Source organism: Diorhabda carinulata, chromosome 2, assembly GCF_026250575.1.
Source record: "Diorhabda carinulata isolate Delta chromosome 2, icDioCari1.1, whole genome shotgun sequence".
NCBI classification, from domain to species: Eukaryota; Metazoa; Arthropoda; class Insecta; order Coleoptera; family Chrysomelidae; genus Diorhabda; species Diorhabda carinulata.
In genome coordinates, this window is record NC_079461.1 from 17,896,060 (window position 1) to 17,909,652 (window position 13,593).

General features: G+C 33.5%; 1 protein-coding gene across 3 annotated transcripts in view; it reads left to right on the forward strand.

Moving 5' to 3' along the window:
• Nucleotides 1–13,593, forward strand: part of LOC130903931 (kinesin-like protein KIF6) — a 47,549-nt gene that overhangs the window by 29,035 nt on the left and 4,921 nt on the right. For all 3 annotated transcript variants that reach the window (XM_057816326.1, XM_057816328.1, XM_057816327.1), the window contains 3 exons: nucleotides 4,306–4,537; nucleotides 6,100–6,252; nucleotides 10,987–11,236. In XM_057816326.1, the coding sequence (XP_057672309.1) occupies nucleotides 4,306–4,537; nucleotides 6,100–6,252; nucleotides 10,987–11,236 (635 nt within the window). The remainder of the gene's footprint in view (nucleotides 1–4,305; nucleotides 4,538–6,099; nucleotides 6,253–10,986; nucleotides 11,237–13,593) is intronic.

A 13,593-nucleotide genomic window follows, 5' to 3' on the forward strand; every position in this document is an offset into this window, starting at 1 on the left:
TAGCAATGAACTTTACCTTTAGAGTGCGATCTAAGAGCACCATATCACATATCAATTTGGTCATGTCATTTGTTTGACAACGATACACAATTGATAATTGACAATCGGTCAAGCTCTTTCAATTTTTCACCAGGGTTTTAAGTCTTTCCATTTCATCTAACACTCCGTTTTTGCTTGGAGCAATCCAGTTCTTTTTTCGTAATACGTGGTTTACTCGGTTTAATGCAGAGATTCCCAAAGTGGTCGATATTGACCCCTTGTGGTCGATATCGATTTCCAAGGGATTTACATAAACGAAAACTCTCCTTAAATAAGAACCTGAGTACTTATTTAAGGAGAAGTTCAACCAAGGCTATCAGAAATTCTGGTTGCAACGCAACATTAAAACACAGTATCCTACATTGTGGAACATTGCTGAAAAATACTTTATCACTTTTCCATCAACTTACCTCGTCGAAAAAGGTTTCAGTGTGGTTACAAACATTTTGACAAAACAAAGGTACCGTTTGAAAATCAACAAACGTGGCGATTTAAGGCTGCAAAACACCAATTTTGAACCGAATTTAGTTAGATTGGTAGAAAGTCACCAGATTCATCCATCGCACTGAATTTTTCATTTTTTTATCTTCACTTTGCGATTTAAATTTCTACTCAAGTATTCTTACGTAACTTGTATTAATAATTATCAATTACACTTGATATTTACTGAGTTTTATTGTATTTATTTTGATAAATTTTGATAACTAAAGAATGTTAAGTTCACTTACTTAACCAATCGCAAAGTTTCCATATTGATAAGTATTTTGTATAAATAGAAAAGAATTTTTTAATTAATTGTAAAGTAATTACGGGGGTCTGAGATATCAGTTCAGTTAGGAAAAAGGGTCTCTTACCTAAAATGGTTTGGGAATCCCTGGTTTAATGCCACGTATGCAATTTTTTTTAAACAGTCAGAACGAAAAATCAATTATATTTACTCATATAAATTGTTATTACCGTTATCTATTGGTGAAGAAATTTCTCTATATGTAATGTTAACTTAATTAATTACCACTAATTATACATTCAATTCGTAGACTTTTTAATTGATTTGTGTGTCTTCGTAAGCAAGAAAAATTTGGTTTGTACACTGGAAGTTAAATTTTGATCACAAAATTTGTATCATACAAACAAACAGTGTGGGTTAAATAAACTATGGAAAAAATGATTGTACTAAAAGCTTGTGTAATGCGGCGTTTCAAGTCATCAATGTCATTAACCAATGTCCGGTAAACAATGTCCTTTAAATAACCCCACAAGAAGAAGTCGAGGGGTGTTATGTCCGGATATCTTGGTGGCCATGGACTTGGGCCATCCCGTCCAATCCATCGGTTGAGAAAAGTTTCGATCTGCTGTCAACCAGTGTGGTCGTGCACCATCCTGTTGAAAGTAAACAAGTAAACGGTTGTAATTCTTCCAACTGAGGAAGAGCAAAGCCAATAACCGTGGTTTCTATGAAGAAGAAAGGCGCAATGATTTTTTTGTGTATAAGCCCACACCACACATTAAACTTTGGGCTGTTGCGTTGAAACTCGACTACAGCATGTGGGGTTTCAGAACCCCAAATTCCTACGTTGTGGCTATTTATTGTACCAGACACATGGGACGTGGATTTATCACTGAAACGCCCCTTTTTGAAGAAATCTTCATCATGCTCAATACGTTGTAACATGTCTACGGCAAATTCCACACGTTTTAGTCGATCTGTTGGTAACAGTTCCTGCAGCAATTGTACCTTATAGACATACAGACGCAACTGTTTATAAAGAACCCTGTGGATTGTGGTTGTAGGCATTTGGAGTTGCCTTGAAGCCTGACGAATTGAAGTTTTCGGATTGTGCTGGAATGTTTGCCGTATTCGCTCTACATTTTATGGACTTGTGCTGGGTCGTCCGGCTCCACTTTCATGCAATACTGATCCGGTGCTCATGAAGCTTATGTGCCATGCACGGATGGAGGGTCTGGATGGTGGGTCTCTTTGTAATTTTGTTTTGAAATTCCGTTGAACCTGTGTATCTGATTTCGTCTCTATGATCCATGACACGCATTGAGCTTTCTGTTGTGGTGTCTACATCTTCACTTATAACTGTTCAGCCTATTGAAAAAAAAACTTTATTTCTTGCAGTAATACATGCAAAAGGCAGAATATAAATATCTAGTTTATGTTCGAAGTTATGAATTTTTGAAGCTGCAAAGATAATTTTGGAACACCAAACATAATCATGTTTGGTTGTGAATGTGTGAACTCATCTTTCATCTTAGCTCCAATTTAAATCATATTCATTGTAGTTGGGATATTACAATGTTTTTATATGCGTTAAAATCGTTTAATTTGATACTGCTCAAGTTTTTCTCAAGAACAAAAACTATTCGTATACGTGGGATCAAGATTATTGCTCTACACTATCCTACAGCCAAGCACGAAACACGAGTTCCCTTTAAGCAGCCTAAAGCCAACAATAACATTTGAGTGAGTCGGGAGTAAGACATAGACGGTAAGATTACGCAACTAAGACGACTTTTCGCGATTTTAAGATACAATCTCCCGCTCTTTTAACGTATAAACCACATACACGAATATTTTCACTAATCACTATTTTCACACACTATCAACCTTAGTTCTCTTATTTACATTGTACATAAGTAAAGTGTTTTCATTGTTTAAATTCTGTAATAAAAGTGTTTTCTTTCCAACCTGCGTTTTAAGAAGAAAAGAACCCTAGACCACCAAGAAATCCCTATATGTAGTAATCCGAGGAATTGATTAGCTTCATGTGTAGAACTCTGGAAATTTTATGGAACCTGATTATGCGATAAATAATTATAAAAATAACACTAGTAATAACGCAATAATTAGAACTTGTATTAAACTTAAAACTTTCAGTAAATACTGAAAAGAATTCAAAGAAAGTTGTTCTTATTTAATGTTGAGGTGGATTTCGGAACGTTTCCCGTTTCTACCACTCGACGACTTTCCATAATTGTCCCATTATGAATCAGTTTACAGTACTTTCAATAGTATGCTTTATAAGGTTCTTACAAAAAACATCCCTTATACATGCCAAGTCCTCATTTTGAAGTACTGATACCAAACTCAATGCTGTAGAATGGATTTTGTCTTTTTTTGTAGTTTATCTGTTTTCCCCGCAGTATACTTTTTAAATACTGAATTCATTCCAAAATTTCAATGCAAGCATTGTTATATTTTTTATTTGAGAAAAAAACAATTCAACAAATAATTTTAATAAAGGCAGTCCCAAAAAATGAAATACTAGTACGCTAAATTAAGTAAAACTGCCAAATTTCACCTTAAGGTTTTTGTAGGACCAGTATTGGGTGACCAGCGGTTTGTTTCCGGTTTTAGATGATTAATTAGGAAAAAGACAGAGAAAAAAAATTAAATACCCAAAAATTGATTGAGAGTACCTCATGATCACCCAAAAATCCAAATACGATATAAAACATCGTCAGAATACAATTGACCATAAATATTTATTGGCTACTACCAAGCTTTAAAAATTGTTACACCCAACTGTAGCCTAATGTTAAATTATGCCTAAGCATATGAGTCGTCGTATGCCATAATTAACAATTGAAAAATCAAGTGAATACGTTTTGAAAATTTCCAACTAGCGTTCTTGATATGAACATTTGAGCATGAAAGAGCTTCTCTTGAAATGAGTGCGGCCTTTCCTGACAACAAAAACAATGATCAATTGATGATTCAGAATGCTATTTGGAGCAATTCGGGTAAAATAAGAATTTTTTATATAAATTTGTGATGTATGAAACCATTACAAGTCTGAATAAAAAATTCCTGAGTGGATTGATTGAACCCGGCGGTAATCATTCGAAGCAAGCTAAAACTCAACAATCGACGGATGAGATTATAGCCTGTGTAATTTGAAATGAACATAGCCTATAGTTCAACCACCATATCTTCCAGCGTCTATTGGCAAAGTCCGAATCAAATATCAAGTGATGGACCAGAAACATATTTTGCAATCAAAAAAATTGTTAGTATAGAAGAATTGGAAAAACTTTGGACTAATTGAAAAAAACTTGACAAATGAAATGAAACTTGCTACAAACTTTGTTTTCTGTTGATTAGACCGGAGACTTAGTACTCAGTCCGTTATATCCACTGCTTCGTTGAAGCTCATACGAAGATTTTTAGAATATTATACACATTTTTGTGCGATAGTATATTGGTTGAGCTACTTATTTTATAATATTTTGATAAATTTTTATTTTTATTTATTCAAGGTCTGAACGAATTTCCAAAACTCACACAAAGGGTTATTGCTTACAAGAAGCGAAGTCAATCAACTTATCCCTTCATTTTTTACAGCAAGTAATCTTAGCATTATCAGAATCTAACAGGACTCACATTCCTTATAGGAACAGTATGTTGACTCACATTTTAAAGGATTCTTTAAATGGAAATTGCATTACTAGTATGTTGGCTACATTGTCAATTTCGCAGTCTAATATAGAGGTAAAAAAATCTATAAAATTACGTTTAAATTGGTTAATAAATTCTTATGTACCTACTTTGAATTTTGCGTATCGAAAGTTTCAATTCTCACAGAAATCTCTTTCACTATTATAATAAATTTTAGTACGTTGACACACATTTTGAAGGGTTCTTTGAACGGAAATTGCATTACTAGTATGTTGGCTACATTGTCAATTTCGCAGTCTAATAAAGAAGTAAAAAAATCTATAAAATTACGTTAGAATTGGTTGATAAATTCTTATGTACCTACTTTGATATTCGCGTATAGAAAGTCTCAATTTTCACAGAAATATCTATTCACTATTATAATAAATTTTTGTTTGTAAAAGTTTTGTAGCATGACAGATATCATAGTGGTATTAACAATGTTGTCAGATCCTTTGTTTTTCTGTAAATATAATGAAATTTGTTATTCGAAATGTATTTAGTTTAATTTAGAAATTTCAAAAGTGACTGACTATTTTGTGAGTGTACTTACTGGATCGAAAGTAAATTATGATTCAGATCAGCATAAAAGTTATTGATTATCCAGTTTGGCGAGTCGGGAGAGATATATACAAGAACGTTAAATTATTCTACTACTATCTAGATGCGGAGCTTGAATTCATTGCTTTGATGATCTATCGACGTCATCTCTGACGAATGCGTCAACCTTTGATATTCAGTTTAATATGTTCACTAGTGGATCTACAATCATTTCAAATATAGCACTGCATAAATTATGAAATACTACATTCAGTACAAAGTTTTTAGTTAATCGAATAGCTTGGGTCTTACCATATATCTTTATGTCCCAGCATGACAAGAATACAGCTATAATTTGACATAAAAAACGACATTTCATTTTTTTGAGATGCAACACCTTAAAACAGGGTATCTAACTTTGTTTTGAACTTCAATTATTTATTAAAAACCAAATTAGTTTAAAGACATAATTTGCTTATGATACATGATGAGATACTGTGTCCTAAAAGTGTTTCAAAGTCAGAATTTTGTTTGGGGCATTGTCTTTTTCTTTGAATATTTGAATGTTATAGGCATTTGTCGTAAAGATTAGACACTATATCTTGTTCACGACTGTTCATAGGGCATAGGGCAACATTTACAATCGATCCATAACAACGTCGTTATTTTGTTTTTTTGTCGTAATTGACTATAACGCAATTTCTAAAAATTTTGGTTTCCACAAAAAATACTGATTTTTTTACTTTTTATTCTGGTTCTGGATCATCTGAAAGGTTTAAGTTTCAGTGCTTTGGTACTTTTTGAATTGTTCTTTTTCCTTTAAGATTTTTTCTTATTTACAACTTCAATTAAAAGTAGATTGTTATTGGAATTTGAATCCTGGGACCCTCGTTCTCTGAAGTTCATATGTAGAGAACTCTATCTTTCACAAATACTTTCATACCCATTCTGTATGTAGAAAAAACTCACGGATAAAGGAATTGTTTCTATTTAAACTAATAATTTAATTATTTTGGTTGTTTCATACTGATTTCATAGAACTATAAATACGAAATGTTTGTTAGGTTATTTTTTAGGAATCAATAAGTACCTGTCGATTTGCTCAAAAAGTTTCTATGATATCCACGGATCCTATCATCAATGTCTTAGATCCACAAAAAGAAATTAATTTTTTAAAACTCAAAATCGAAGACTTAGAAAAGAAGCTGTCTTTAGCTACAGGATTTTCTGTGAGTATTTCATTGTCCATTGACTGTTCCAACAGGAATACTGCGTTTACTAACAAAGTTTAATTAAATAACCTATAGTGTGAGGGGAATTTTGATTTATAACAATTTCTACCAAGCCCGTGAGCAGGCTTTGGAACTGGTTACAACACAAATTATCATCTGTGAGTTCAAACTATGGAAAAGTTTTTGACATGATATGATAGCTAAGGTGTTAATCATGATTACTGAATCTAGAATTACTATCAATAAACTTTAATAAAGAAGAATTGTAAGAAGATAACCATATGAATCAGAATCATTTCAATAGTGAATGCGCACGTGTATAATTTTATACAGAATCAGTATGAATATAAAAGTAATACTACTACTGACAATGTCGAAGAAAGAAATTAAGGTTTTTCATAAAAATAACAGACAGAGTGAATTATATGAGTTAACGATGATAAAACAGACGCCACAGAGGAGGGAAATGAAACAACAAGAAAGTAATAAATTTATAATAAGTCAAAAGCTATGAATATATTGATGTTGTCATCAACGACGGCAGTTAGGGAGAGAATTTAAGATGGAAGATCGATGGAAGGAAGTGAAAATCTATATATTAAATAATATCTTCTGAAAAACAAAGCTACATCTGTACAAAATAAGTTCAGCTTAGGAAACGGATACTTAATTGGATATTTCAGAAAGGAAAAGGAGGGAGAAAAAGGGAGGATTCTATACTTAAGAAGATCAACTGACAAAATATCAATTCATTTGGAGAAGCAGAACTGAACAAAATAATGATATACAAAAAGAATTAGTTGTTTACGAGATATACAGAGAATGTAAGATTTTAGAATGATAACAAAAAATAATAAATAATAATAAAACATACAGAAGAGGGAACCAAAATCAATTCTTAACTTTTTACACTATTTCGAAGGACGTGAGTAACAACCAACGAGGTATTGATTGCATTTGACAACGGGTATGAACTTAAATGGATGTCAGTCAACTTACCACCTAGTAATTTATGCCATATAAAATGTGTATCTTATTTATTAAAAAACACTTCATTAAGTTGTACTAACAATGATTTAATTTTATTTTTTATTAACATCAATAACTAAACATTTATATATATATATATATATATATATATATATATATATATATATATATATATATAATTTTTGAATGTTAACAGTAATGGTGAAACTACTGTTACCAGAAACAATTATTATAGGAATTACTAGATGTACTCCTTTATTTTCAATAATGCTGGAAGACATGTGGTTTTGGTTAAAGGGGATCATCCCATGTGATGGGCTCAAAAAATCGATTTTTATTTTCATAAATTGCTTTCTTAACATGTCTAGAATACGGTAGTAAAGTGATTTTTGAAAATTGGAAGTCGTTTTAAAGATACAGCAGGTAGAAGAAAGAGCTGTTCGGAGCGCTGAGTTGGAAGTTGGGGTCAGGGTCTATTGTATACCGTCGACTTTATACCTGGCCTCCCTTTTGTACATATATACATTTATACAAGTTTAGACATGTTTCTACAGGCTTAAATAGAAATTTCTATAGTTATTAAATATTTTACCGAAGTTATTTTAGTCTTGGTTGAATTTGTTTCCCAAACTTTCCTCCATCGTATCTCAAAAACGGCTTGACCGAATGACTTGAAATTTATAGGGCACACTCAACGCATGGAATGAACTATTATCATTATCAAAAGTTTCCGAAAATTCGATTTTTTTATAGCAAGAAAACAAAAAAAAACGCAAAATTCGCTACTTTTATTTCTAATGTCTACCAAAAGTCCAATTGTTTGTATATTTATTTGAAAATAGTCCATTCCGTGCATTTAGGCTTTAGGTTTCCGTTTTTTTTGTTTCAGATAAGCCAATCAGCTGGAATCGTGCACATTTTTTCAAGCCGGGGGTGTTCAAACTCAAGTTGTACACAAATTAGCTTAAAATTTATATTACTACTGTCGAAATATATGTTAATGAATGATAATAAACTTGAAGCTCTATCTATTTAGTGGTAGTAGAAAAAAATCCCTAAAAAACAGGCCGTCACATGGGATAACCCCCTTAATCCTTGTACAAAAGTTTTACCCCCTTCTATCATTCTCGCTATTTGCTTTTTGCTCCGACGGATTCTTCCAAATATTTTTCAGCTCTTTCAACTCTTCCATCCACCATATCAGCCCCAACGTTGGCAAACAACGTTGACGAAGTCCTTTTGAAGCAATGTACGGTATACTTTTCTGGATGCTCAAAATTGAGGCATTCAGCAATTTTTTTTAGGAGTATACTCCAGCTCTTTGGCCTACGCATTTTCCTTGTCTGTAGCCTACCAAAAGTGCTTTTAGTGAAAGATGTTTTCGCAAATTTTTATATTTTCTGAACGTAACCAATTATTGCACCGCATTGTTCTTGATCACAGTAAAAATCCGTCGAACATGTGTTTTTGTACGATTAATACGAACCACTAACTGAGAACCAGTATCCTCTATGTCTTCTACTTCTAAATTTAAATTTCTTCCCTTCTACAACCTCCAGCAATGACAATTAATGCGATAACTTTCACCAGTGAATAATCTTTGACTGAAGCGTCCTTTACAAATGTTTCAACTTAACTTAATTTAGAACAAAGGGAAATGTTGACATTCTCATTAACCATAAAATCATTGATTTAATCGAGTATTTAGACCTCCATGAAGAGCTATTTGATGTTTTTGACTGAAAATTTAAGGTTTGAAAAGAATGCTTCTAAAAAATCTGTTCTTACCACATCAAAAAAAAGCACCACATTTTCATTAGCACTTTTTACCTCGTATTTCTTACGCCAGTCGCAAAACATCGCATATTCTTTTTTGTGCCTTTTCGAGGACTTAATAGGAATAATTTGCCCCTTTGTCAAATATAACATTTCATATTTTAATATAGTTTTGCTTATATCACGATATACATCCGTGAAGTTATTATCAATGTACTCGATTAGATATTCTTGACTCGGCCCCTTCGTCGCCTCGTCCTTAAAATCTACTTGGAAAAGGGCGGATTTCAGCATGGAATAATCACACCATAAGCTTGTTGGAGACTTCAATACAATAAATTTTTTGTTAAAGTACGCGAAAAGCACGGTTTATGAAACTGCAATACCAGTCTTTGTTTAAACATCATTTCTTAAATTATTGATACATGCTTCTTACCTCTCCATCGATTTTTCAATCAGCGCCAACAATTATTTGCTGATTTTTCTATATCCATTTGGATGTCACACAAATCACTTAATTTGAATTTCTCACAAATTTTGATAATACATTTTTCTACGACCGTGCGTTTTAACCCACTTTCCCGCACGCATTTTAGTTTTGAAAGTGTCACTTTCCCGCACTAGTGCGGGAAAGTGACATTCTTCAAAGGAGAAACAAATATCAGAACTGGTTTGATATCAGTTGCTATGACAACCCAAGCGTGTAATTGTTACTAAAACGTCAAAGTTGTTCAAAACGTCTTGGAAGTGACCAAATAAGAACAATCTTCTTTTAAATTAAACCACATTAAACCGAATCCGATACAATAATATTAATGGATTCATCCGACGAATAACTTCCCGAAGCCGTTTTGAAGGCTGCAAATGAAGCTAATTCCGAGCTGTACATGGTGTAAGGAGAAAGGGGCCAAAACTTATAAGGAAGAGGTATTTCTGGCGTATTTTTCAGACCTAAGTAAGGTTTTGAAATCTAATACATTATGGTCCCGTTATTCGATGGTAAAAAGTTTCTCTGTACTACAAATGACTTAAAACCGTTGCCGTCACCGTCATCGTCATCTTTATGCGACCTGCAACCGATGCCATCTTCACCGACGTCATCTACCTTCCAGTTGAAACCAAATAACTCCACTGGACCAAACAAATTGTGTTTTCAATATTAATATTTATAATAATTAATAGTTTTTAGTTAAAATTTTGTATATTATTATGTTTGTTGGAATAAAATAATTTTTGAAAAATGGGTTGGTATACTTTTATGTATATACGGTCGTAGAAAAAATAATGTTCCTAACTCATGCGTAAAGTGTCTTTCCCACACTTGACCGCTTGCCCGAACTCCGCTCTGCGTCGTTCGGGACAACTGCAGTCGCGTGCGAGAAAGTATCACTTTCCGCACTTGTTAGGAAAATAACTATATCAGCTTGACGTTATTGACAAAATAAGAATGCTTATGACACTGCAGAAACCGATCTGCGAAAGATATAATGAAGACGAGAAATTATACCTCAACTGGTTTCAACGGGGATGGCTGGGGCTAAGTTTCTCAGACTTCAACCAGGCTTGGGCCATTATTGATTTCTCAATGCCCCATCGTTCAAGTCTGGTGGCTTCTACATGGGTATCCTTTGCAGCAGACTTGTTTTTTTGCGAGTGGTTGGTAAAAATCTGTCTCTGTGATAACAAAGATTGTTAAAGTCGATTATAAAATGGAACTCTACAATTACAATGAACAGTTATGTGCACAAAAAATACAATTATGAATAAAGTAAATTCATAATCTTATTTGTACTAGTTCAGATTATAACTGGAGCGAGCAACTAATGTGTACAATAAGGGCCAATCTCGTAAAATCTGCGCGAAAAATAACATATAAATATGAAATAAATTTTGAGTACTTCTAGCCGGTAAATTCCTATAATAATTCTCAAAATTTTCGAATAATGTATATAACTATCTTTTTAGAGTTGTAAGCCATTATGTAAGCAAAAAATGGAACAATATATCATAGAAGTGAAATCTTTTGTTGGTTCAGACAAAAAATTGATAACAGTTGCACCTGATATGTCGGAAATTCAATTTTGTTTCAATTTATTGAAAAATGAAGTTGAAAACAAAAAGAGGAAATGCGTTCAGTTAGAGGATTCTTTGGTGAAGAAGACAGAAGGGATATCTATGCTAAACGACGAGTTACTGAAAAAAGATAAAGAAATTTGTATCCTTTCATAATTTTATATTCATAGTTTATAGTTACATTGTGGGCGGCCCTATGGTTACGGGATAAGCGCGGTGTTGATCGTTGGATTCCTGGATAGAAGAAGGACAGCCTTCAAATATTCTAGCATTTTATTAACACCGATTACACTAATATTTAGAACAACGTCCAAACTTTACATAGCACTGTTTTGTATATACTGGTTTCAACTGTTTTATTTATTATCCTTCGTTTTTCACTTGTATCGCTGTCGAATCAATACTGACTAATTGACCGACCGACTTATGGTGAATTCTCTAGAGTGATGGCAGAATGTCAAAATTTCCAACCAATTTTCGACCCAATATTACCAATGAGATTACATGAATTCTGTTCGAACTTGTTAAGTGTTTGAAGTAAATAAGGTGTGAAGAAAACACAATCTTAATGTGGATACCAAACTTGACAGGTTATTGAAAATTTAATTTGTTAAAAGTTTTATGTTTAAGTTTCTCTGTGATCGTCTTATAATTTGGGGCATTAAATAGCAGTTGAACATGGTGGAAACAAAGATAATTTAGGATCAAGTATTAAAGAAACATCTGTTTAGTATTCACCACAATATTCTATAAAGAACTAGAAGGAAACATTAGACAAAAATAATAGATGGAAACAAATTCAATATAGTACCATAATATCGATGAAGAAAAAATAGGAAAACAGGAAAAGCAGGAGACCTCGAACTATAAAAAATGGAAAGAAGAGAATCAACTTAACCATTCATAGTGAAGAAAAAATATTTTATGGGGACATTCATGAACAAAATTGTGGAAGACATTTACAGAAATAATAATGATGAGGACCTGTTTAAATATTGGTCTATAACTTAATTCGTGCGGTTTGATAAAAGATGGCGTAACTAGTATAATATTACAACGTTCCAATATTCCAAACCTGCGTTTGAATGATACTGTTATTTTACATCTTTTCAGTATGTCATTCATTTGAAGCGTCAACAACAATATTTTTTTTTCACTCAAATATGTCGAACTTTATTCCTGAAAAAGTGTTTTTCCTGGGAGTTCTTCTTCATTATTTTAATATGAAGAATGCTGTCTAAAGTCATCATATTTTGGTGGAAGTTTATGGTGAACATGCTCTAGCCGAGAGAATGTGCCAAAAGTGGTGTGCACGATTTAAAAGTGGTTATTTTGGCTTGGAAGATGGACGTCCTGGGCAGCCAAAATAGTTTGAAGATGAAAAACTGGAACCATTATTCGATGAAGATTGCTGCCAAACACATGAAGAGCTCGCAGAGTCTTTGGGTGTCGCTCAAGCAGCCATTTCAAAACGTTTAAAAGCAACTGGATATATTTAACAGCAAGGAAATTGGGTTCCACATGAACTCAAGCTGAGAGACGTTGAAAGGCGGTTTTGTATGTCTGAAATGCTGCTGGAACGCAGAATTTTTGCGTCGGATTGTTACTGGTGAGGAAAAATGGATCCATCACAACAACCCCAAGCGCAAAAAATCAAATGTGAAATCCGTCCAACCATCCAATTCAACGGCAAAGCCGAATATCCATGGCGCGAAGGTAATGCTCTCTATTTGGTGGGATTAGAAGGGTGTGCTGTACTATGAGTTGCCAAATCCGGGTAAAACCATCAATGGAGACGCTAGCGAACACAATAAATCCGTTTGAAGAGAGCAGTAGCCGGAAAACGCCCGGAATATGCGACCAATAATTTTCCATCATGACAACGCTCGGCCCCACGTTGCTATTCCGGCTAAGAACTATTTGGAAAACAGTGGCTGGGAAGTTTCACCTCAACAACCTTATAGCCCAGACCTTGCCCCTTCCGACTGCCATTTGTTCCGCTCGATGCAGAACGCCCTCACTGGAAAACGGTTCACATCGGAGCAAGATATCAAAACTTGGTTTGATTCATTCTTGGTGCCAAGACGGCGCAGTTCTTTTGGGATGGGATCCACAAATTGCCAGAAAGACGGGAAAAGGTCATAGCTTCAGATGGACAGTACTTTGAATAATACTATTGTACATGTTTTTCTTGAGAAAACGTTCAAGTTTAAAAAAAACCGCACGAATTAAGTTATAGATCACGCACGGAGAAATTATTAAAATATTGGGTTGGCAACAAAGAAATATAGTTTTGTCTTTCATGTCTTACAACTAAATTAATAAATATAAATTCAAAACACAGCAATAATATACGAAGGTTACTACTTAAGTTTTTAGATATGGTAACACTGTTGTGAATATGTCAAATCTGACATTGTTATAAGAAAGTTTGACTTAGGTCACCTTCAGTCTCTGATAAGACGATAATTTGGTTATAGAAACGCGCGTCAGACAGTG